The 26,765-nt window shown below is 37.6% G+C and overlaps 1 protein-coding gene across 2 annotated transcripts; it reads left to right on the top strand.

Moving 5' to 3' along the window:
• Positions 1-235: 235 nt before the first annotated feature.
• On the top strand, positions 236-26,078 carry pkp3a (plakophilin 3a). Of its 2 annotated transcripts, none has more exons than XM_079603457.1 (13): positions 236-493; positions 6,809-6,906; positions 8,694-9,661; positions 11,740-11,863; positions 11,949-12,153; positions 18,311-18,575; positions 19,552-19,669; positions 19,770-19,934; positions 20,053-20,235; positions 20,845-21,001; positions 21,091-21,286; positions 21,374-21,461; positions 24,838-26,078. In XM_079603457.1, exons 2-13 carry the CDS (start codon positions 6,829-6,831, stop codon positions 24,871-24,873), a joined length of 2,583 nt encoding a protein of 860 aa, XP_079459583.1. In that variant the 5' UTR covers positions 236-493; positions 6,809-6,828; the 3' UTR covers positions 24,874-26,078. The 2 variants fall into 2 exon arrangements, with proteins under 2 accessions (XP_079459583.1, XP_079459582.1); XM_079603456.1 differs by lacking the exon at positions 236-493 and adding an exon at positions 2,503-2,949.
• Positions 26,079-26,765: the final 687 nt, after the last annotated feature.

Consider the following 26,765-nt stretch of genomic DNA (forward strand, 5'->3'; position numbering starts at 1 on the left):
TTTTAAGTTAAACCAAACAACATTTTTAATACAGGTTTACAGAATTATTCTGGCATCAACAACGGCCAGATTATTTTCTTTTCTTTTTTTCAGTGAAACTGTCTTTTTTTAGTTTTAGTTTTTTTTACCCTGCTCACGCCTTGCCTGACATCTGCATCACACCTATCCGCACTGCAGACTCACCCATTTTGTCTGTTTCTCTCCTCTAAAACTATGTCTGTCACCACACACACACACACACCTCATTTTTTTAATTCAGGGATTGGTAACCACAATAGTGATCATGAATACACACACGTGTACTGTTTTAATCGTGATAAGGGCGTTGTCACTGCCGATTCTATATCTTCTTGTCTCTCTGTGACATCTGTCAGAATGCATCAAGCAAGCGAACTGTGAGAGAGGTCAATAAATATATACGGCCCAACGACATTTTCTCAGCACAGGAACTATTCACTAAATCCTGCTGATTGGTGAGTGAGTACAAAGATTGGTGAGTACAAGATAAAAGCAAGCATTTCCTATTTGTTTTCAGCTTTCGATATTTGCTTAATATTGTCGTCTTATATGAACTAGCATGATTCAGTTTTGTGAACAAGCATGGAAATGCTGTCTGGACAGAAATCTAGTATCACAGACAGTGACTCAGTGATGGGCTTGATAACTTTGTGAAGAACATTACAAATGAAGCTTGTTTTGTATAATTGATGACATTTCCAATGACATTTCCTGTGATGACCATCTGCATTAAGAATGCCTAGTATAAATATAATTCAATGTTTGAATTATTTTTTTGTGTGTGTTACGAAATGACACAGAACTGCAAATAGCCTAATTATATTGAATTTCTTTGTTAAATCTAAATCTAATTTCAAATCTAAAGCTAAATCGACGTGCCATTGGTAAAATTCAGTTGGAATAGCCTATCGTTATTTTTCATCTGATAGTTTATATTAGTGCTTGAGCAGTGAGTTTCATAGAAAGCAAAGGCTCGTTACGTTTTAGATGAAGAAGAATGCTCGTACAGGAACACAGCATGACCTCCCGCGTTTTCCGGCTTCTCTCGTTGCTAGGCGACGATACAACAACAACAACAACCTGTTGAAACGGAGACATACGTCACCTGCATGTCAAAGCGCGTTCTTTTCGAACCATCGCTGCAGTGACGACAAGATGCTAGAAAAATGAATCAAAATCACATATATTAACTCTAATGAAAGTATACTGTATTCACGAAATACGTCTCATATTATTCAATTTCATTACTTGGATTTTTAGCAATATCAACTTAATTACATTAAACTGACTTTAAAAAAAAGAGTTGAATCTTGTATTTCAAAAAAGCTGAAAATTGAATTAAATTATACTTTCAAATTTATACTGATAGTAAATTGTAGTAGCCTATTTGGTGTACAGTCCATGTTATGCTATTATATATATATAGGCCGCCGCCTATACACATAAAGGGGAGAGCAGGCCACAACCTAACGCTTTTTTACTTTCTCAGTGTGTGTAAATCTACTTAGGGTTCAGAGTATTTATTTATTTTCCACATTAATTTTCCACATGTCTAGTAGGCTACAATTATGTGGTTTTGTTTTACAGTGTATACTTTTTTTCTTGATATAGCCTACTATAGAATGGAAAAGAATGGAAGTGAAATGTGACAACATGCCCCATAGCACATTGTAACATGACCATATGACAGCTTAAAATCTGATCAACAACAACAAACAAGTCAAACTAAAATATTTTCTCAATTAATTACAATTATTAACTTTTTCATATAAAATAATGGAATTTTTAATTACTAAAAATTTTTTTGGAGTTTGACAACGAACCGGAAAACAGCTATACAACATTAATAATTAATAATTTCTGAACATTGACTCTCAGTCTTTATTCACCTTTTTCTCATGTTTTCTCAATAGAATTCATAAAAGTATATAGAATAGCAGTTCTAACAGAGGCACATGTGTTACAACATGCCCCAGCTGCACATCTGGGATTTAAACCCTGCTAATGTCTTCTGCTAGGAAGCATTAAAGAATCATATCAACTGTTAAATAACACATTAGAAGATAAAAAAAATAATATCAGATTTGTCTAGTTTAAAATAAACACCAAAAATAGAGATTTTAATTTTTTTTAACATAAGTAGAGTTTAGTTACTTTAGCAATGTTTAAAGAAATGTTCAGTGATATCTTCCAAAGATTTCTGAATTTTGTCGCATTTTTTTCTCTATATTGTGTTGATATGGCAACAAGTAAATACACTAAGTTTCGTCATGCTAGCATGTGTGGAAGTATTTAAAACAAGGGTGTTGTAGCCTATAGCCCCGCGTTAGGTTGTGTTCCGCTCTCCCCAAATTATATTACATATTTTAGTAAAATATCAAGTGGACGTATATTTCCATTTTACTTACTCAAATAAAACCTTATTAAAGAAAAGCCTCCCTTTGTTCGTTCATGAGTGTACCTGGCTCAGGTAACCGATGACTCACCTAAGCCCCGCCCACTTAAAATCCCACCTGCGAAAAAGCCTCAGAGTTCAGATCAAACGTCAGACGAGCGTCGCCCCACAGTTCCTACATCAGCGCAGAGAAACACAAGCTGACTAACCGAAGACGCCTTTATTGCGGGGATATATCTTTTTCCACTCTCTCTGGTGGGACTGTAACTTTTCAGCTCGGTACCATCGTCGCTTCGCAATGAGTGTGAGCGTGACCACGGAGAACGTCTTTCTGACGGCGTTGCAGCCCAATTCGGCCGTCAGTACTTACGCGGTCCCGTCCGAAAACGAGCTCGCGCAAGTTCGGACTCATGGCGGGTCTCACGCGAAGGACCTGGCGAGATTTAATCGCGTGCACCAGCAGGTGACCATGAGACTGGCGGAGAAATCCACGCTCCCGCGCCAGAACGGATCCTCGTCACATTACGCAGCCTCAGGTGTGTCCGCGCGCGCTTTGATCTCATTGTAATACAGCTACAACAGCCTTTGAATTATTAATCTGCTCATCATCTGCACTTTGTGCTGTGCTTTTATACAGTATGCGGTTTCATTTAACAATGATCAGGAGTTGAATTTAATCTTTATTCAGTTTTGGGGTTTCAAGTTTCATTTTTTGAACTTGATTTGATTTCAAAAGCAAATGCATTATTATTATTATTATTATTATTATTAGATTCACAGGCAGAGGATGTTCTGTGTTGTTTACACTTAAGAACACTGTAAAAAATATATATATATGATCAATAATTTGTATTTTTGTAATAGGCTACATTTTTTGCCATGAAAATAGCCTTAGATGCTGATATGGCATTAAATAAAACAATCTATATATATATATATATATATATATATATATATATATATATATATATATAATCAATAAGTTATGACAGCACATGTTTTTACTGTGCTTGAACTCATCAAAATAAGTTAAGCAAATTTTAACAATTTTTATAGGCTACGTTATACAAGATTCAAATCAGTCAGAGTCAAAGTCAGTTTAGTGCAATTTCATTTGAAATGACTTAAAGATCCAAGTTGATTGTACTTTTAAAAAATTAAGGCAGCAACTTATTTTTACAGTGTATGCAAAACATTAAATATTTATGAGACAAAACAGCCTGTTGCAAAACTGTGGTCACATGATTTCTGTTATTTGTATATAACACACTAAGACAAAACATCACACGCCATTTGTACATAATGCATGTCAGTATGACTAAGTTGAATATAAGCTAAACTAAGTTGAGTTGAATGTAAGCTAAACTAAGTTGAATTGAATGTAAGCTAAACTAAGTTGAATTAAATGTAAGCTAAACTAAGTTGAATTAAATGTAAGCTAAACTAAGTTGATTGTAGGCTACCTTTGTTCCAGTTGATAATAAAAAAGCAGTGTCATAAATGGTGGTTCATTCACGTCAGGCGTGGTCGATTTAGTTTTCACCGTTGTTCTTCAAGGGGATAAAATAGGGTGGGACAGTTTTGAATTCATGATTTTTTTTCTGCATCAATTAGAATGGATCTAAGCAAAGGTTTTGTATAAAAAGGACCGATAAGTGGCGCTTGCATGTAGCAGACAGAAATACAATACTTCTGGTCTGGTGTCAATAATTTACAGGGGCAAGTTGAGCAAGGTCCAAGTGTAATCTCAGTTCCTGTTACACGACTAAGTGAAAGTTTCAAAGCTCTTTGAAAAAACCCAACCCACGCTAAACAAAAAAGTGCTTAACATCGCACAAAAGGGAAGTTATTCGGTGCCGTCAATCATAATGCTGTGAATATCAATTGGCATGACGGAAAAGCCAAAGAATGTTTTGCTTTCTCAATGTAGAAAGCCTAACTCTGTTTCAGTGCACAACCCTTGTGAAACTATATAATTGTAAATACACCCAAAGTTCCTTACACATCTGTGCATTGAATGCACTCAAACGCATTTGGTTGATTTAAGTGGTTAGGGCAAAAAGTGGTTGAATTCCTGGCTTTATGAGGGTCTGCCGCAGCTCTTTTCAGGGTTTAACCTCTGGTGCTTAGCGGATACATTAACCAGCGGACCCCTGGTTTATGAGGACCTGCATTTTGACAAGTTCGAACAGCCTTGCATATTCCTGTTACTGGCCCAAGGCTTCCTGGAGGACGTCTTCAGAATGTCTGAACTAGATCTGACAATGGCGAATACCAAGCATATGCTACGAGTTTAAGAGAAACGAGTTTTTTTTTTTTTTTTTTTTTTTTTTTTTAAGAGATGTAGTCAAGTGGATTGTTTTAAAGGGATAGTTCACTTTAAAATGAAAATTCTGTCATTTACTCACCCTCAAGTTGTTTCAAACATGTATGAAGTTATTTCTTCTGCTGAACACAAAGGAAGATATTTTGAATAATGTCAGTAACCAAACAGTTAACTGGTCCCATTGACTGCCATAGTATATCTTTTTTCCTACTATGGCAGTCAATGGGACCTGGTAACTGTTTGGTACCGATATTCTTCAAAATATCTTCCTTTGTGTTCAGCAGAAGAAAGAAATTCATACAGGTTTGAAACAACTTTAGGGTGAGTATATGATGACAGAATTTAAAATTTAAATTGAACTATCCCTTTAAAACAATGCATTTTGAACATTAAAAATTAGATTTCTGGTGCAAATAACTTGCTATAGTTATTTGTGTTTAATTCAGCTATGCAATCCACTAGGGCAGGGCGAGGCAGGGCAAAAGGGTGTGTGTTTTTTTGGGTAGGGACATTGGGAGTGTCCCAGTCATCAGACCGGTTCTGTCTATTTTGCTGCTGTTGTCTACAACTCACTCTACATTCATCAAACGCTTGTACCACTCCCAAACTGCACATGTACATGCATGCTCATAGATGCAACCCCGTCTGTTGCTGAGCCAGAATAAAAAAAAACGTTAGTTGTAAACTTGCACTGCAGTATTTTGTGTAACTCTATAAGTTTGCCTCACATTGTACTTGCAGCGTCAACAAGGGCATATGATGAGCACACTGACTCAGCTGTAAAGTTACAGACTTGATGACTTTACTGGCCATGAATCTTCGGCTTTATTTGAACGTCTGTAACTTATTTCCCACTGCTAACAATATACACAGACTGTTATGCTATCCATTCAAACAAGACATGCGAACGTACATACAATGGTGTCATAAACCTCACAACAAGGAAGCAAACAAACTATCAAAGAACTATTGTGCAAGTTTACAAAGTAGACGTACAAACAATGCACATTGGTGTCAAAAACATGAAACAAAACAAAGTTGTTTGATTCATTGGAGCAGACATGCATGTTTACATTCAAACTTGTGTGCGAAAAGCTGTCGTAAACTACTAAATTTAAACAAAACAACCAATTTGTTTGTTTAACTGTTCAATTAAAGAAAAAAAACTTGCATACAAAGCTATCGTAAACATGACTGAAGTGAATCAAAACGCATTTGTTTGTTTAAGTTCCATCAAAGAAAAAAATGCATGATTGTGTACAAACTTGCGTGCAAATGCGTCATAAACATGGCTCAAGGGGATCATTTTATGAAACAAAAGCTTTTCATTAAACAATAATGTCCAATCAGGTAGCATTGACAAAGAGAATTGGCTACACTGTAAAAAAAATAGTCCTGTAAAAAAACTGTAAACTACTGGCAGCTGTGGTTGCCAGCATCATACTGTAAAAATACGGTGTTACTGTTTTTTTAAATTAACAGCTAAATACCGTTTTGTCAGCTACAGTATAAAACTGTAATTTAACAGCATATAGCTGTAGGTGACAAAACAGTATTTAGCTGTTAATTGAAAAAAAAAATCATGCCATATTTTTACGTTATGATGCTGGCAACCACAGCTGCCAGCAGTTTACCGTTTTTTTTTTTTTTTTTTTTTGCAGGATTATTTTTTTACAGTGTATCTGATTCTCTTTGTCAATGCTACCTGATTGAACATTTTTGTTTTGGAGAATTTTTTTTTATTTTTTATTAAACAAAACAAACTAAAATAATTGGCAAAATTGCTCATCAAATGCAATCTTTTTATAATGAGGATCTGTGGTTTCATTTTAGCTGTTTTTTAAAAAAAAATAGTTTTAGTCTACACCAACTGGGTAATTTAATGGCCAGTTAAGATCATGAGTTTTATTTTCTTGATTCAAATAGACTGCAGTGTGACGCTTGTGTTCAGAAACTTGTATGTGATTACACATTGAGAAAGTTCACTGGGAGGATAACTAGTCCATTATGTCAAAAATTCCCATTCCGATGAACATTTCTCTAAATTCTCTGTATTTTTCTTCTCTTAGAGTCTGGGGATTATTCAACCATGACAAAATTTTCAACGAGCCAAAACTTCCCCCAAAATTTCAGCTCTAAATCCCAGTCCTCCAGCAGACAAATGATGGTAAGATTCTTCCCTCTTATAAACATAAATATTTGATTGTTGTTTGCTTGTTTGAAAGACATATCACACATTGAGCTAAGTTAAAGAAATCTTTTTTGTGTGTGTGACTGTATGGACGTGTATCTTGTCCAAATATTGAAAATGAGTAATGGAGATTGTGTTAGTTAGGTGTGATATTTCACAGGCCAGCTCTACTCAACAACCTCATATGAAAAGTCACACGCTTACAAATCTCTAAGCGTCACTTTCAGTTATTTTCTTGAGTAATACTATGTTTAAATTTGGGCTGTCAATTTATAGTATTAAAAATGCATTATGTATGGGTCACACTTTATATTAGGTGTCTTTAAATATAGCATGTTGTTTTGTAAAACACTCTTGCTGCTATTGAGGTGGGATACGGGTAATGTTAGGGACAGGTTTGGTGCTATGGTTCAGTTTAGGGATGGGATAAGGTGTAAAGGAATGATTATTACATCAATAATTCAAACTTAAAATATCACCCTAATGTTTTTGCACTGATCATACATCTGAATTATCTGAATTTTGGGACGTTTCTCCAGAAATATCAATGTGATTAAAGGGTTAGTTCAGGCAAAAATTAATTCAGTTACTCACCCTCATGTCGTTCCAAACCCATAATACATTCGTTAATTTTCGTAACACAAATGAAGATATTTTAATGAAATCTGAGAGCTTTCCGTCCCTCCATTGACAGGCTACACATCTACCAATTTCAAGTCAGGTCAAGTCAAGTCACCATCATTTATATGGCGCTTTTTACAATCCATATGGTTTCAAAGCAGCTTTACAGTGATGATAGGAAATTAATGCAACAAATATTGTTTTGGCTGTACAGAAGAAAGTCATTGTCCAGTTTAAGTAAGTTTTAGATTGATTCATTTTCGTTGTAAAAAATCATTTGCTATTAACTTAGGGGCCATTTACACGACACCGTTTTCAACTGAAAACACAAAACTTTTAATGCGTTCTAGTCGTTCAATTACACGACAACAAAGTGACTGCCAATTACTTGTCTGGCATGCATAATACAGCGGATCCGTGTGAACGGAAATCATATTGATAATGTTTTCATCTGTACATATGAAATTTTTGAGTACTAAAAAACATTTGTCGTGTCGTGAGGCCTTCGCAGGGGATAGTCTAGTTGACACGGTCGCTGATGACACTTCAGGGCTAAGTTGTAGTCTTGTTTAGGCGCAGGTCCACCATCTGATCTGGATACGGCCCGGATACGGCTGAGTACTGTAAACCTCGGGATAAACAGAGAGACTAATATTAACGTAGATGCCATTCTTCTTATGATGTAGCGAGTACATCAGGTGTTATAGGAAGTGTTCCATGTCCCAGACCTAATTTATGTAGCCTAATAATAATTTTACATGATTTGAATAATAGGAATGTATAATGTTCTATGTGTATGCCCTGGTGTCACATGGATTACTTTATTGATGTCTTTTCCTACCTTTCTGAGGCTTGAAAGTGGTAGTTGCTTAGACTGTCAATGGAGGAACAGAAATCACTTAGATTTCATTAAATCGATCTTCATTTGTGTTCTGAAGATGAACGAATGCCTTGCAGGTTTGAAACAACATGAGGGAAAATAATAATGACAGAATTAAAAATTTTGGGTTAACCAACCCTTTAATATAATTTGTATTGATTGATTAATCAACATATGTAATTCGATAACATTTGAATCAATCGATAGCTATAGTTGATATCGTTAAGATATTCAATATTAAACATTTTCTTGTTTCTACTAGGCCCAGCGTCCATCCCAGTACTCTAGTGGTGGTTTCTCATCCCGCTCTGCCATTGATTTCGCCCCAAGAGCCAAAATGAGTTACACAGCAGGAGGAGGGGGTGGCGGAGGCGGGGCATTTTACCAGGAAGAGGTCGTGGACGGCGGACACCAAGCTGGCGGTTACAAAGCTGGCGGTTTCCAAACTGGCGGTTTCCAAACTGGCGGTTTCCAAACTGGCGGACACCAAACTGGCGGTTTCCAAACTGGCGGACAGCAAACTGGCGGTTTCCGAACTGGCGGTTTCCAAACTGGCGGTATCCAAACTGGCAGTTACCAAACTGGCGGTGGCCCAGTTCAACTTCAGCAGGTCGGTGCAATTACTCGTTCCTTCAGCCAAATGGGGGGCGACCCGGAGACGTTGTCGATGCATTCCATGCGTATGACACCCATACCACGCAAGCTTACTTCTTCTTGGGTGGGACAGGATGACAGCGACGGCAGCATAGCTTCCGAACGTGATGCCACTTATACACAACAGGCTTACGTGAGCGACAGCTATGCTGCCAAAACCTTCCCACGTCCGTCCATGTACGGCACCTCTAGAGTGAACGGATTTGAAAGCGGACAGCAGCAGGTCGGCTCCATGACGCTACCGGTCATGAAACGCTCCCTCAGCGGGACGCTCGCCACTGGCGGCGGAGGAGGCATGGAGCAGGAGGTCTACGTCAGCCGGCCATCCTCCTTCAAAGGCCCCGCCCACCGCACCATCAACCGAATCAACAATCGGCAAACGGTTCGCACAGGCAGTGCCTCATCCGCCATGTTCGGCAGTAGTGCAGGATTCAATGGCTCCCATGGCAACATGGCGCTGGTGCAGCAGGGAAGGCTGTCGCGTGCCGGCTCCGTAAGGAGTATGCATAGTGTTGGGAGAGGCAAGGATGTGTTTGATGGCATGGATTTTTCGGGAAGCATGGGCAATCTAAACGGGTAAGAACACGTACCTTAGGTGTTTGAAAATATCGAAACCAGCGAAATAGCGAAACATCCTAATCAAGGCAAGGAAGAATTTATAGAAGCAAGTAGTGACAAATTTTCTCTTCCATATGGTGACGTACATCCGAGTAAAATGGTTAATCTTGAAAAAAAACGGGACGTGGTTCCATCCTTCAGTTGTTGATTGAATAGAGGCAGATCTGAATGCACGCTTGCAGTCGATTGTAAGAAAGCGGTGGAGCTAAGCGAATAAAATTTTATACGTCACCAGAAAGAAGTCTGTCGAATCACAGGAAGATCGTGTTACAACATTTTGATTAAAAAATTACAGTATTTAGAAAATGAAACATATATTCACAATAAGATCAATAACATGTATTTGGAAAAGGGATAGGGTGAATTTGCTTTTCGTTCAGAATTGAAGTTGAATTGAGAATTGAGTTGTTGTCAGGAACAATGCAAAGCAGAGATGTTTTTTTTTTTTTTAAACCGTTGCCGAGCACCGTATAAACTTGCCGAATTTAATGTAGAATGACGTTGAATGATTTTATTTCGATTTTGTTTTTTTTCACTCAGATGTTACATAAGCTCATAAAGTTTATGTGCTAACACCCGATTTCATTATGAACAATCTTATCTTTTGGTTTGTGTCCATCAAGTTAATGATTACCCAATTTAATTTCTGGATTATTTAAAAAAGAAAAGTCATGAGATACCGGTATATATACCCCAGATAAGATAAAGTTTTGGATATACTGCTCATTTAACAGCAAAACTATTAACTAAGGGTGTCTGGTATCAAAACATCATGAAATTGTCTTTTAAATTACTTTAAAGATGTAAGAAAAAGTAGTATGCTAGCACCATTAGCGTAAAGCACCACAAGAGTAAAACGCCACTTAAAAGTAGGCCTAATTGCTTAAAATGCACAAATAACATGTGTCCAACCACAAATGACATGTCTTACCAAACGCTTCCTTATTACTGTCGGTCAAAAATTCCCTGAATTATGTACCATAGCTATAGTCGAGCCACACTGTTTTACAACAAACACTGCACATTACTGTTTGCTAATTAGCCTGTTAGCTATAGTGATTACCCATAGTGATTGCTGACCTTTGAAGCAAGAAATTATTTATACTTTGCTTTAACAGCCTGAGTACACCCACACGTAGCGTGTGTGTGTGTGTGTGTGTGTGTGTGTGTGTGTGTGTGTGTGTGTGTGTGTGTGTGTGTGTGTGTGTGTGTGATGTTGCCTAGCCCTGCTTATATGTGCATAAAAAGTGAAGAGCGAGTCTGTTGTGCAGGCACACCCAAACCAGTCCAGCCACCTCATACTTCACACACCCTGGGAAAAAAACACACACACTTCCTAGCACTCCGGCGACATGCACCAGCACACACAAACACACGTAGAGGAATGTCCTCTTAAGCAAAATCATTTTCAAATAATGCTGACTCTTAAAATGGAAGTAGTACTAGTTAGGTTTTTTTAACAATATTTGGAAACATTGAGAAGAGCATTGACAAGAAATGATGGGTAAAAGAATTGGGAACATGGTTGGGAAACACTGATTCAACCCCAAATTTCCTACATAATCTCCAGAGCTCATTGCTAAAGTTCACATGCTAACAAAAACATCTTCGAAGAATATTTTGCTAACATTCCCATTAAGTGTCTGAACGTCCAAATGTACAGGTTTAAAAAAAAATAAAAAATAAAAATTATGTGAACATTTAAGGGGACTTTCCATCGTATCACTCTTCAAACATAATGGGAACGTTACTTTATGATGTTCTGAACATTCTGAAACAAGAAGTAATAAAAATTCTGATGAAAACAAAAAATAATCAGATATCTTTGAACAAATATTCTATTATCACTGGAAGAACATCGGTCCATAACTTTAAGAGAACCTTGCCAGAACGTTAGCTAAAGTTCTGAGAAACTTCTCTGTTAGCTGGGTAAAATTGAAAAGTCCTTGAAGAAAACCTCCTGTATGAACATATACAGCTAATCATCATCTTTACAGGACAAATTTACTAAATAAATGTTAAATTTTTTTGTATAGACTCGACAACTTGGACATGCCTTCTGCCATCAGCTATCTTAATCAGCCCGATCCAGAACTTCAGATGTTGGGAGCTGCCTACATCCAACATCAGTGTTACACTGATAAAGACGCAAAGATACAGGTATGCAGTTGCTTTTCATCTGAAGAAACATTCAACTGATTTGTGTAAATGTCTTCGATTTGAGTAGAACGTCTGTTTCTTTTAGGTGAACAAATTGCAGGGAATACCTCTCCTGGTGCAGCTGTTCAACAGTGACGACCAAGAGGTGAAGCGCTACGCGACCGGCGCCACCAGGAACCTCATCTATGAGAACATGGTGAACAAAGCCGCCCTTATTAAAGCCGACGGGATCCCCAAGCTCATAGAGGCCATAAAAGACCCAGATGACGAACTCCGCAAGAACATCACAGGTGGGCGTTTCACTCATGTTGTTCTTAAATTTACTGCCATTATAATTGCCATTGGAACACGTGTTTTTTTATTATTATTATGGCCGTGTTTACACCTGGTATGAAGATGCGTTTTGGTTGATCGGATCATAACGGCGACACATACCTGTTTACAGCTGGTTTACAGCTCTTTTGTCCACTTTATAAAACTTCTGTCCTGATATCTTCAAGGGGAAGGACTATGAGTGGGTAAATGTATGGGTTTTTTTCCGATCTTCCGATCTAATGTACAAAATAAGCTTGCGAAATGTACATATGAATGCGCACCGAGACCCCGTCTGGTTTAAATCCCGTCTGGCTAGCGCTTCCCATAAAGTTTACGTTAGGCAGAGGCGGACAGAGTACACAGCTTCATTACTAGAGTAAAAGTACAGATACCCCTTGCTAAATTTTACTCAAGTACAAGTAAAAGTACTACAGTCAGATGTCTACTCAAGTAAAAGTACTGAAGTACTTGTTTTTAAAAGTACTTGAGTATCAAGAGTACAAGAGTACATTTTCTAAATATTGCATTACTACTGCCACAGTGCTTACATTTATGTACAGAAACGTCCTACATGGAGTTATGAAAAATGTTAATGTGAATACCTTGGAGAATGTAAAAGGAATTGAAAGTAAAAGCAAGTAATTTTCATCTTTTTACCATGTTGCTTTATTTAACATTTCGCACTTGCCCACAAGGCAATAGCACAATAGCAACGCTCTGGCAAACCTCTGCTAGAGTTTTAATGGATTTTTGCACCCACATTTGAACTAACAATTGTGTGTACATGTGAGTTTCTCTGTTTTTTCATCAATCAAATCAATAAACCTAAACCAGCAAAGAAGGCAATATAGCAATGTTCTGACACACCTCTGAACCTGAACCTGAAAGGTGATTGCTGATAGGCTGTCCCAATCAGTGGCGCCTGCACAATCCAGTCACGTTTGAGAGGGAAACAACTAATTGAGGGTTTCCGAGATCCCTCAAAATTGTACTTACTGTAAGTACTGTACTCAAGTAAATGTACTCCGTTACTGTCCGGCTCTGACGCTAGGTCAGTAGACGGAGAGTAGACGGTCTTTCGTGGCTGTTTGAACGCATTCGACCACATGCAGCGTTTACACTACGAAAGCAATCCGGTCGAATGTGTTTTTGACTACCTCTGAAAGTGGTTGAAAGTGGGCAAGCTCAAAATGTTTTAGACACCATTTGTGTCGTCTACTTGTGATCCGATCAACCAAAACACATCTTAATACCGGGTGTAAACAGGGCCTATGACGCAAACGCTTTCACCTGTGCCTTTGATGGTGAATTTGATTTCTTGGGCTGCATAGCAAAGCTTAATTTTCACACGAGAAGCCTAAAGGTGCGGTCAAATTTTTGCGGGCAAAATCCAGTCGTTTCAATTGGAATCGATTCAATTGCAAGCGATCAGGAATTTCGCTTAAGGATGAAAGATTTCATCATGCAGATTTCGCAATGTGTTCAAGTTGGGCACATGGATTGATCTCAGTGTATCAGCCTCTTGTTTCACATCATCTTTTACAACAGGCCTGCATAAAAAATACTCGGTAACACTAGTTTAGGGTCCAATTCTCATTATGAACTAGTTGCTTATTAGCATGCATATTACAGATGGTACTCAACCAGAATGCCTATTACCGCCGCGACAGGCACCGCGGCGAAACTACCGCGGTAAAAATAATCCAGTCGCATTTCAAAGTCATTCGCGAAATGACCGCCAGGTGGCGCAGAGGGACATTGTGCAAAACAGCCGCTATTGCCGTATTTTGAAATGTAAGCGGGGTTAATGTCAATTAACAGATGAAATAGGCTACTATAGAACATTGTTTAGGACAGAAAAATAATAATAATAACAAAAATAACGAACAAAAATAAATTAGGTGCAAAGAAGCTGATTATTTGTTTACTACTCAACTGAGGAATGAGACGAATGATGAGCGCTTTTCTGGAAGAGATTGGATAAACCGGGCGTTTTTAAATAAGTATATTCATGGCCGAGTGGTAGAACTTACGTATCGGTCATATGGATGACGCGGGTTCGAATCCCGTACAAACAAAGATTATTTATTGTACATTTTATATTAGCCTATTAATGCATGTCATAGCCTATTATTAATGCAGACAATCAAACAAACAAAACATTTTTTTTATAAAGGATAGCCTTTTTTTTGTTCATATAGAGTTTGTAAAACATGGTTTTAATAAGGTGCGATTTGCCAGGGGGACGGGGATTTCCTTCTGGTCTAAACATCCCTGCTTCTGCTGAATTATTTTAATCCCCCCTCCCTCCACAGTAACCAATGCTATAAATTACTTCACCAATAGACCATTTAAAATATATAAAATAAAGATATGCAACAGGCACGTTTAAACGACAAACAATAAAATCAGAACCAGTTTCAGTTCATGGTTCCAGTGCCTTAATGCATGCACGGCTTTCAAAATGTCACAAAGCGTTTTGAGATTATTTTGAATGAAATATATTGAAGTTTTTAATTAAGTATTTTGGCACACCACACCGAGTGGCGCTATCCATTGTTCTAAAGTCGGGGTTTATTCTGGCGTGTTGAATTAGTGTTCGGCAGACGCGGCTGCGCGTTCATTTGGATTTATTTTTCTCATAACAGACAGACAGCTAAAATAACTTAGGCCCTTTAGGCTACTCCGTGGTTTTTTAGTCATACAGATCAGAGTAGAGTAGCCTAGCCTACATCGGTCAAAACTGTAAACTTGTAGGCTATTCATATTCAAACTTTTATTCAAAAGTTTATCTGTCGTCTCTGCATGTCTCCGGGAACTGCGCGTCACAAAAATGAACCGAAAGCCACTTTCCTCCGCTCAGTCACGATAAGAAATCGGCTATGTCTAAAGCTTTTAAATGTCTAAATATTTAATAAATGTTATCTGATTAGGTAATCCGTATGAAACCGAGAGGTGCAGATCTACTCAAAAGCTGTGAGCGCTTCCCAATGATGAACGGACAAGGGTGAAAATCTCGCTATAATTAAATGTAGTCTAGGCTAAATCGCCCTGAATTAAATTGTAAAAATAGATCAGATAATTTATTTGTCGAAATGTTGCGATATTGTTTCATTTAAGTTCATAAATATTATATAAATGTTATTTAGTTTAGCAGCAGCACAAAGCACTGTGGTTCGAGATTTATAGGCTATAAAAAAAAAAAATAGATAATTCACAAATCGCGCACCCTGGTTGTAAGGATCCAAAGATCCCTGTGGAATTTAACATTGAGTTGAACATTGTATTCATGACAACAAATGAACATGCGTTTGAACAAATGAACATGCGTTTGTATTTAGGCTTGCTTGGAAAAAGCTGCCCAAACCGAGGTAGCGTTTTATTTCTTCAATTCTTGAAATAATTAAATGTTTATTAATAAACTTTTATGACAGAAATATTAGCCTATTAGCCTACATGTAGCCTAAATAATTAAATTATTTTATTATCAACACTTTACTAGCCTAATGCTATGTCTAGAAGTAAGTATGAATTGCGACTTCTCTTTGTTTTAAGTCGGTCTCGAGCTCAGATCGCCTGTGGGGGGGTTGGGGGTTCAGAGGTGTTAATGTTCCGTCTTTCATATGCAGAGTGAGACTGATGACCAGGCAAAGGCAAAATACTTTTAAAGATAAATCTCTCGATGTGTCCAAATGTAGGCCCTTAAATTATAAATATTGTAGTTTTATGTAGGCTATTGTATTTAAAGGGGTTTCACACACACTTTCAGTTGAAGTGTTCAATCCATTTGTTTCAACTGGTTTTGTAGAATTTTAACACGTTTGAGTAGTGTGTTTGTCAACAATCTGGCATTATCTAAACATGAACTATCGACGAAACGCGTTCTTGCCAACTAAACGAATGCGAGTGAGCCGCAGATACAGAGCGCTTATTCGCGATCCACCTCGTTTTATTGTACGGTGAATTCAACCAGGCATTCTGTTTGAAGCAAGACTCAATCATGTTACAGTTTTTTTTTCGTGATTTGTCTGGATGACACACAGCGACATCAGTATTATCAGCTGTATAATGGGGTTTTACCCTGAAATCTTGTTTAATGTCGAGAGAGACCCGGCGCGCGCAGTGCAGGGAGACATAAACTAAAATAAAAGAGATCCAGCGCGAGAGAGCAAAGAAAATCTTAATTTATGTTGCTTTGAACTATTTTCGTTTTGTAGACTAGGCTATAGCCTACTGTTTTAATTGTTTATTTAGCTGCAATTTCTTTGTCAATACAGATTTAAAATGTTGCAAGAATAAGATTCTGTTTCTTACTTAATAAACTCTAACTTGATGCAACCCTGTTTTAAATAAATAAACTGCCCCGACACTTTATTTAAACCTTGAAATGTCCAGGATCTGTTTTTAAAAATTTCTTCCTTTGCTATGACGGGTATCAATTGTCAGTCATCTCAATTTCGTGGATGATTCACAAAACAATAATTTAGCAGATTAAAGATAGCTTCCATTTTCATTTTCTGACGCGATCGGCTGATAATCTTCCTTTATCAGTTTTCTCGTCTGTGCAGCGGCTCTACTGGAAAGTAGCAAATTTATGTTGTAATGTGCCATTGATAATTAAACAAAACGCTTGACTTCAAAAAACAGTTACCCATCTAAGCATCAAGAATGGTAAAACATTTAACGCTGTCAGCCAAAGCTAGAGAGATTCGATCTCGCATCGCTTGAAGCTCCGTGAAGCTCGTGCTGGTGCGTTGTCCACTGCGTTACCGTCGGTCCGCTGATGAGACGTTGCTCTTGCAAAGCCTCATTGATGTAGCCTAATATTTTTCTATTGCAATGTTTTGTGTTGAAATGTTTTCATTATTTATTAAATGTATTAGGCCTACATTTAATTTCAGTCTTGTGATTATATGAATTTATTTAACTACATGTTTAACTTGAATTGATCTGTTTTACCACATTTCAATCACTCTCAATGAGCCGCGGCGCGGCGGCAGATTACACAATAGAGAGAATAAACTGACACTTTTCAAAGTCTGCGATTGTAGCGCCTCTTAGCGGTCAAAGCCAGCAAATACACCCCCGCAATTTTACCGCCGCGGGAACGGCGGCGGTAAAAGTCTCATTCTGGTTGAGTACCATCTGTACTAGGATATTGGCTGTTTATTAGTACTTCTAAAGCACATATAAATGCATTTTTCTGCATGACCATATTCTACATTCCTTAATCCTACCCGATACTATTAATAAGCGGTAATTATGAGTTTGAGGCAAAAGTCATAGTTAATAGTTAGTTTAGAGAGAGAATTAGACCCTAATCTAAAGCGTGACCAAATACTTGATGTAGATTATACTGTAGCTGAGAGTTAAAGGGATAGTTCACCCAAAAAAATTATTCTTGGTTTGCACAAATTTGTTTACCACAAAATATGAATCTCCAAACATTAATATCCAAATATGAATCTCTAAAAGACCTTCGTTTGTGTTCCGAAGATGAACGAATGTCTTGCGGGTTTGAAACGACATGAGGGTGAGTAAGTGATGACGGCATTTTCATTTCTGGGTGAACTATCCCTTCAATGTGCAATCACATGATTCACAAGTGAAATTTTGCAGGGAAAATAGGTCCATTGTCTAATAGTGTAGTGATGTATGAAGCGCAGCTCACACACAGAAGTCACTTTCGAACAGGTTTTTTCAAAGTCAGTCTAGATGTGTGTGTATGTAGGGAGTCGACCGATCTCTCAGTGTTGCATCAAGCTGCATTAATTATTGCTCGGCGTTGTCTCGACATGTGCCGTGGAATGAGCGGACTCCTGTAGCGAAGGTTTATGCCAGTGCTTATGGCTCTGTGCGTGTCTGGATGTGCAGCAGCAAGGTCCTCAATAAACACGCATCTATGAGAACACCACTACTAAACATGGGGGCTTTTAGGAGGAGGACACCATAACGAAAGTCAAGGAGGATGTAAATCATTTACATGCCGTTTCAATTTGTGATTTGTGATTAATTTCCCTCCGTTTTTTCTCTTTTGTTTGTTTCCTTATCAAATTCTTATCTATTTTCCATGGCACTTTCCCATGCTCTTTTCCTCTTTATCTGTCTCCCTCCTGCTCTCATTCCCTGTAGGTATTCTGTGGAATCTGTCCTCTAAGGATAACCTGAAAGAAAAGTTGGCACGGCAAATTCTTCCCCAATTGACGGAGAAAATTCTGATTCCCCTCTCGGGCACTGGGGGCACTGGGGGCACTGGGGGCACTGGGGACACTGGGGGCACTGGGGGCACTGGGGGCACTGGGGACACTGTGGACACTGTGGACACTGGGAACCAGGACTCCATTGAGCTGAGCGCCTCAGAGTCCGACATCTTCAACAACACAACTGGCTGTCTCAGGTACACACACACACACACACACTTTTTTGAGTTCCCCTTTACTACTTCCTGTTCCTTTAGGAACTTCATCAAACTTCAGTGAATGAAAATCCCCTCTAGGCACATCACTTGTAGGAAACCTAAGAGCAAGAACACAAGTCATGTTTAAATCCAAAACCTAACCCAAAAAGAAACTATATTTTAAAAAATTATTGGAAATAAAGCTTGGTTTTAGGACTGTTATTTTTAGTCCTAAGTTTTTTTTTTTTTTTTTTTTTTTAAGACTTACATTTTGAAAATTCTAGAAAATTAAGCCTATATTTAGGACTGTTATTTTTTCTTAAATTATAGAAAACTAATTCTAGTTTTAGGACGGTTATATTGTTAAAAAAAAAATATATATATATATATATATATATATATATATTAGGAAAAGCCTGTTTTTTTAGGATTGGGTTACACTTTATTTTAAGGTGACAGTTACGTTGTACTTACTCAAATAAGTATTAATTAACTACATGTGCTTACTATAAAAAATGAAAGGGTTTGGTTTAGGGTTAGTTACTTGTAATTATGTATAATGTACTGTTATTACTATAGTAAGTATTTGTAGTAATTAATAACTACGTCACCTTAAAATAAAGTGTTACCATTTTATTTTTTGAAAATTACAGAAAATAAAGCTGATTTTTGGGACTGTTCTTTTTAGAACATTAATAAATAAAGCCTATTTAAATTTTTTTTAATTATTTTAATTTTTGAAAATATACTTTAGTTGAGAGAATGTAACAAGACTCACCACTGAGAATAATGTTGACTACAAATAAATGTATTTAAAAAAAAATTAAAATACATATGTAGCAAGCAGGGTGTGGCAGAATGGACTGAGAATATATAACACATATCATTTGTTTTATTTTTTTAAATTTTTTTTGGTGAAACAAAATGTGTTTTCTTTAATTCAGCCTTTTATATATGCCTCTGTTTCCTTGTACAGGAACATGAGCTCATTGAACGAGAAGACCAGACAATTGATGAGATCGACAGACGGCCTTATAGATTCTCTGGTTGGCTATATTAAGAAATGCTTGTCTGACGATAAACTGGAAGAGAAGGTAATTGTGTAACACACACTTTTACTTTCTGCCTTTGTTGTTGACTCTGCTTGCAAATGGTGTGTTTACATGGCCATTAATGTGTGTGTTCCTCCTTCAGGGTGTGGAGAACGCGGTGTGTGTGTTGAGGAATCTGTCCTATCAGGTGTACAGTGAGATTCCCCCCGCGTCTCAGGTGCGGTTGGAGGGTCCAAGCCGAGCTGCAGGCTCTTCAAAAGAAGAAGCTATCGGCTGCTTCACCCCTAACAGCAAGAAGGCCAAAGACGTAAGGAAGAAGCTGCTTTCAAATTCCTATTTGTCAAATTCGTCAAATTATCAAATTCCTAAATAGTTTCCTATTTCAAAAACTACAGCTTAATCTCATATTTAATTTTTACTTCCAGAAACAAAATCAGAGCCTCAGCACATTTACAGAAGTGTCGCGGCAGCCTAAAGGCATGGAGTGGCTCTGGCACCCTGATATAGTGGATGTGTACAATCAGTTGCTTCAGAACTGTGAGAAAAACACGGCCACACGAGAGGCCGCGGCCGGAGCCCTGCAGAACATCACTGCCGGAGATGGGAGGGTAAGACATTTACCTCACTTCATCAGTTATGTTTGCTCCAGCTACCCAGAATATGTGAGAAACTTGCTAGAAATGCTTTAGCTTCTAGCCAAAACATCTTAGCCTGGCATTTAGGGGTGTAGCGGTTCAAATTACTCACGGTTCGGTTTTTATCACAGTTTTAGGGTCACCGTTTCCGGTACGGTTCGGTATGTGCGATGTTCAGGGGAAAAAAAGGATACAAAGGATGCAAAAGATGCAAATGAAATAAACTGCTTTTCAGGTTATTTAGGTATCTATCAGTAGTTTTTCAGAAATGTAATAAAGTAATCAAAATGTAAAATTACCCTTCATATAATCTTCACTGTATTAATTAAATATAGATCAATCCGTATTAAAAATACAAAAGCTAATTGGTCTAGAGCAGTGAGTGACTTCTTTGTCTTTTGTTGTTTGATTAACAACTAGCACTGGCCGCTCATGAACCGCTCACGAAACCACCCAGAACCGCCTAGCAACAAATTCACAACATCTTAGCCTAACTAGTACTTAGAACACATTAGCAACTGTCTATATTAAATGTATTTCAACTATTAAACTTCTTTTTTTCCTTTCTTTTTTCTATCTCAGTGGGCGTCCGTTTTGAGTTGTGTCGCGATAGAGCAGAAAAGGATCTTGCCTGTCATTCTGGAGTGCTTCGAAAAGGTTAAAACCGATACAGAGCTCCGTTCTCTCACCGGCTTCGTCAGAAACCTCTCTCGTCATGCCAAGGACAAGAACGAAATGGGTGAGCCTTCCTTCTCTAGCCACAAACCTGGAGTCAGTCGCACCTCTGTAGCATTAGAGAAGCTCATTGCTCAATTTCTTTCACTTTAGCTACTAAGGTGGTAAATCCCTTGGTCGGCAAACTACCCCTCGACGGGCAACAGAAGTTGCCGTCAATCGACGTGGTGTTAAACATCTGTGGAGCCCTCAACAACCTGGTGACCACCAGCAGCATGGCGGCACGGGACATATCCTTCTTCGATGGTGTGCCCAAACTGATGGCCATCAAGAGAGACCATGACGGCAGGTAAAACTAAAAGTCCTCCAACTATACAACAATCTCTCAAAATGATATTCCTTCCATACTAACGTTGCAATTTCAATTTTCACCCAGTGTTAACGGTCTGAAAGCTTCCAAAGCAGCGTCGACAGTGCTAAGCAACATGTTCCAGTACAAGAAACTACACAAAGATTACAAAAATGTGAGTGTTATGAAGTTTTTCTTTTTTTAATCGATGTACACTAGGGATGGCGAAAACTAAAAAAAATTATTGACCGACCACCGAGCCTCATTAGCCGGTTGAAACTGGTTAACCGATTAGTTTAAAATATGCTACGCTATTTGAAATAACAGCCATTTCGAGCCGCGCCTGCAATTTCGCAACTCTGTCGCATCTTCTCTGCCGCTCTGCCTCCCGCTCACACACACACACACACACGGCGCCGGCGCAGCCCTTCCACTCATGTCACTTTTTTAAAATCCCCAACAGCGCGAAACATGAGTCCCGCAAATGCGGCGCCGAGGAGCTTGTATGTAATCGGCAGACAAATGGCTCCTTAGTTTCGAAATGGTTCGGGTACAAGGTGATCGCGTTGAAAATAAAGGCGTTTGTCTAGCGTTAGAAGCTCATTTGAAACATTGCCGCGGCTCATTTCAGAAAATGACAGCTCCGAACCGAAGAGACGCCGCTTTAGTTTGAGGTAACGTTAGTGCTAACAATAATAAAGAAAGATGATGATCATCATCACCTTATCTGTTATGTATTTGTAATGTATTTTCATATTTAAGCGCTGTACCACACAAGTTGCAACTCACATCTGTGTCATTCTTGTTGGTGAAATGGTCCCACACACACACTACTATAACCTCGAGTGTGTTAGCCTGTAGCCTTTACTTTTCGCAATCCTTGTGAGCGCGCGAACCCAAACGCAGTGACCTCGCGCCGAATGTTTTTATTGGTTTATTAAGTACAAACGGGCGAGTTATGAAAGATCGAGTGAGGGATTTGTTCACTTCACACAAAAAGATCTTGGAATGTGACGTACGGCTAACTTTAGTAGCGTTTAGTCCACGGTCTATAATAGACTAATTTAGAGATCACTTTTTTTTGTTTTTTAACCGACTACCAACAACTTTGATCGGTTAACGTTGATACGGTCAACCATCGGTCAAACGGTCATCGGTTAACATCCCTAATGTACACTCCCATGAGTGCAGCAAAGTAAAAACTGATGTTGAGCAATAACTTATTAACCTTTAAAGACAGACCTACTGTGAGCTACGATGTTGTTGTTAATTTGCTTCTGCTGAAGACATCAGGCCACATTATTTCAGCTCATTTTTAAAATAATCGTGTTTAACAGTGGAGTTCCTGGTGAAAAACTACATTACCCATGATGCTGTTCAGAAAATTACACCAATCAGAGTCTAAATAAATAGCTCTTTAGCTCCGCCCACTCCCATTAAGCACTGCGAATACGTAATTAAGTCGATCTCTCTACATTCTCAAAATATTTAAATGTTTATATATACATTAGTATTTTGCAATAAACTTAAAATATATAGTTTTTTAAAAATATAATCAAGGTTTGTAAATGAGTAGTTTTATATTTCTCCATCGTTTTTTATTTGATTGTGCTGTTTGCTTCATGGAATTGTAGTTCTTTCCCTAACTAAAGCCGTTAAATACAGTCTTGTACTTTTGTCTTTTTTTTTTTTTTTTTTACTTCAAATCAAAGTTTGTAGTGTTGTGATTCACATCAAAGCTGATTGGTTTGGTTCATGCCTTATAACTCTTTAACAAAGACTATTTTCAAATCCCTATGGGAAAAAATTAATGAAAAAAAAGCCAACACTGCTGAAAAAGGTGCGGACAATGCTGCAATATATTGAGTATTTCTACAATCATTCATCCACACCAGTAGGTGTCAGTATAAAGTACAAGATAACTTTTGTTTTTTCAAGTAGAACACTAAATATTAAACTTTAGTGCATAACTGTTCCCTTCAGTCATGAATGACCTCAAATCATGTGGTTCATCATTCTCTTTTTCTACGATTTTTGAAAATGTGTGAAAATCCCATCTATTTACATTGAAAGAGCAAACCTGAGTCATATCTGCAGACCAGAATATCATAGAGACTTGGTGGTGGACTCTTAATCTTTCTTTAATCAGGACAACAAATGTACAAAAAAAAAAATTTGTATTTATAAAAGCTTTGGTTTTGTATGATTCATCCACACCAGTAGGTGTCAGTATAAAGTCCAATACCTCTCCTATATTTTCAAGCAAAACATTAAGGTTGTTCCTGAAATCGCTCCCTGTACCCTCAGTCACTGTTCCCTACATTAGTCCATTAGTTCACTTGAGGGAGTAAATCAAAATGAGTGAGTGAATTCGGACACTGAGTGCACCGGAAGAGTATCCGCTTTTGCGTATTTCGTTTGGATAATTATTTGGATTTTAGCAAACTGGCAGCTCCAGTAGTGTTAAAAAGATTGATCTTGAACTCTGTCATGGAAACTATCAATAAACCTTAATTAAATTAAATTTAATAACCAATTAAAAAGGTCTTTATGATTGTATGATATTACGCTGTAGCCACATTGGACCAGCGGTTGGGAAATTGAATGAATGGATGATTCAACTGCGGGCGCCATCTTCTGGTCAGACGCAGGAATTAATTTGGCGCGCGACTTTCGCAGTGCATTATGGGTATTCTCTAGCTGTTGAGCGTACATCGGTTTTACACTCGTTTTTGATGTGGGCCAGTCAGCAATACCCTAGCAACCACTTAGAACACCCTAGCAACCACTTAGAACACCCTAGGAACCACTTAGAACACCCTAGGAACCACTTAGAACACCCTAGCAACCACTTAGAACACCATAGGAACCACTTAGAACACCTTAGGAACCACTTAGAATACCATAGCAACCACTTAGAACACCCTAGGAACCACTTAGAACACCATAGAAACCACATAGCAACACCCTGGAAACCACTCACAATACCTGGAGCGACAAGCCTTTACTTGACAAAATTGTAACTTTTAAGTATTTCTTTTATCTGTTTCAGTCAGCTTATAAAGACCCACCCACAGAATGTGTCCGTTTGTGTTTGTGTTTAGCGTGTTACGTACTAGTACAGTTGTACATCACAGTTGCTGTCATTCCCGCCCTGCCCTCTAGACATTTTCCAGTAATTTGAAGACTGTTTAAAAAGCAACATTGCACGCATACATTCTCACAAACGAACACCTATCATACTAAATGATCAAAAGCAAAGCAGCCCGTCATATTTGGAGTTGTTGTTTTTCCAAAAAACACAAACACACTTGTGTTTGATATGGGAGGTAGAGGTTCAGACACACCTGAAATGGGGATTTCCTCGTGAACATGTCCAAACACACCATAGAACGCCATGGGTGAAACAAAAAACAAAACAAACAAAAAAACATGTTCTTTCTTCAAATCTGGGATGGTAGCCATGTGTTGCTATACCTGGTACAACTATGTGCCTGTGTGGATTCAAAGCGTCACTCACTCCTGTGGTGTTTTCTGCTTGTGTTTTACAGAAAGGATTCATCAAAGTAGACTTTTTAGATCCCTAAACCGACCCGATTGTGAAATAGGAAGATATTTAATAAGGACAATGGATAAAGAAAACACGGAATACTGCCGGAACACCTGCAACATATTTTGAAACATGAAAATGTGGATAACACACGTTTAGCTTTTTTCCCCCAAAAAAATCCTCAGGGATTTATTGCAATATTTGTCTTTTTTTTTTTTTTTTAACTGCCTGTATTTCATTTCTTTCTATTTTTGTATTATAGGACCACAGACTATCCATGATATAATAATTATATTTTGGGAATTGAATCACTCTTTTTAAAATAGTTGCATTTTAATTTGTTTTCTGTTTTTTTAGATATTTGTAAAAAAAAAAAAAAATGTATTGTGATGGTTGGGAAGACAATTTAGCACGAACAATGTAATTGTAATATTATAGATGATATGAGAAGACTGTCATATGTTTTATAATACTCATAAATATTGTAAACGCAGGCCGGAGAGATTAAGGCTGTTCATCAGCCTTTTTGTCATAATAGAGTTGCTTATTTCTTACTAGGCGGATTCAATTCTAATGGGTTTTCTTCTTTTTTGGTGCTTTGATGTGTGTACAGAAATTGTGTATCATTATTTCCTGTACAAAAGATATTTGAGGTTTAATAGAAATAAAATTATATGAGGACACATGGTAAAATACCATCTGAATGTTTGAATGGAAATGTTTTCATTTATACCTGACGCAATAGTTGATGCCACAGAGATTGTTTTTCACAAAACGCAAAATAAATATGCCATTTAAATAATTTGTTCATTTACAAATGTTCTTATTTTTCGTAATTGTACATGGTGCAATATGTGCATTTATTTTGACAGTAAGCAACTTAATTCACATGTAGTGTTAAAAAAATATTATTTTTTTTATAAAGTGTTTTTATCATGGTTTGGGGTGCTGTGTTTTCAATTTCTATTTAATCTGTCAAACTGTTAACACTGTCAAATAAACTGTTATGAGTGATTTGCAATCTTTAAATATCTGAGACTTTGTTTTATTGGATCAGGAGTTGATCATGCAGAGGTCTTGAACTTTCTGGCCTTTAAGAATGCATGGAATGTTCTCCTTCCAAAGCCTTTGATGATCGAATGTCTAGTATGTTTTATAATTCAATTCAATTTCATTGTTAAATGTATGTGCGCGAATGTCATAGATCTATGTTTATGTAAAACACAATAAAAATAAAATAAAGTGAGTTCGCGTTTTTGTCAACCTCATGTTGTTGAGATCCTGTATTGAAATCTTAATCCTTCGGTGCTCTTATGTCATTTTTGACCGAAAATTTGTAGGTTTTATTATTCCTTTTTTTTTTTTTTAATTCAGAATGGTTTGACACCTGGTGACTTTAGTGGCACTTGCTATGTGAACTTCGAAAAGGTTAAAATGACTGCCATAGAAATTTATGGGAAATGATAATAACAAAAATGATCTACAAATCAGCCATGATGATGCAGAAAAAAGCACACCTTAATGAGTTCATTGAAAAAATAACACAAAGATATTAGAATTTTTATTGTATTGTAAAAATGTGGAAACAAATGGATCATAATTATTGCATAAACATAACTTAGTATTATAAAGCTGCCTCAAAATACAAAATATTAAATCAAAAAATATTTTGGAACAATATTGATTTTACTGAAAAAGGTCACTTTTGAGCGAGTAGGACCCCTAAATAAGGTGCACTAGAGGGTTAAAGGGACAGTGTGCTAGAAACATTTTAATTCTAGAAACATTCTAATTTGCATAGACATGTATAAAGGCTAGATGGCTTACCGGCGCTGAGAGCCAATGGGACCCGGCGAGATCACACGGCGGCCATCTTAGGACAGGACCGCTCGTCCAGTTATAACATTAAAGTCTATTGTGCATGTAGTG

Source organism: Phoxinus phoxinus (assembly GCF_949152265.1).
Source record: "Phoxinus phoxinus genome assembly, chromosome: 25".
NCBI lineage: Eukaryota > Metazoa > Chordata > Actinopteri > Cypriniformes > Leuciscidae > Phoxinus > Phoxinus phoxinus.

What these genes read in the sequence shown, in the direction of transcription:
- pkp3a (XM_079603456.1), top strand. Translation starts at nt 2,712, where the DNA reads ATGAGTGTGAGCGTGACCACGGAGAACGTCTTTCTGACGGCGTTGCAG. An exon ending in AGCATGGGCAATCTAAACGG is followed by an intron (nt 9,662 to 11,739) that starts GTAAGAACACGT and finishes TTTTTTGTATAG; the next exon opens with ACTCGACAACTTGGACATGC. An exon ending in CAAGGACAAGAACGAAATGG is followed by an intron (nt 21,002 to 21,090) that starts GTGAGCCTTCCT and finishes CTTTCACTTTAG; the next exon opens with CTACTAAGGTGGTAAATCCC.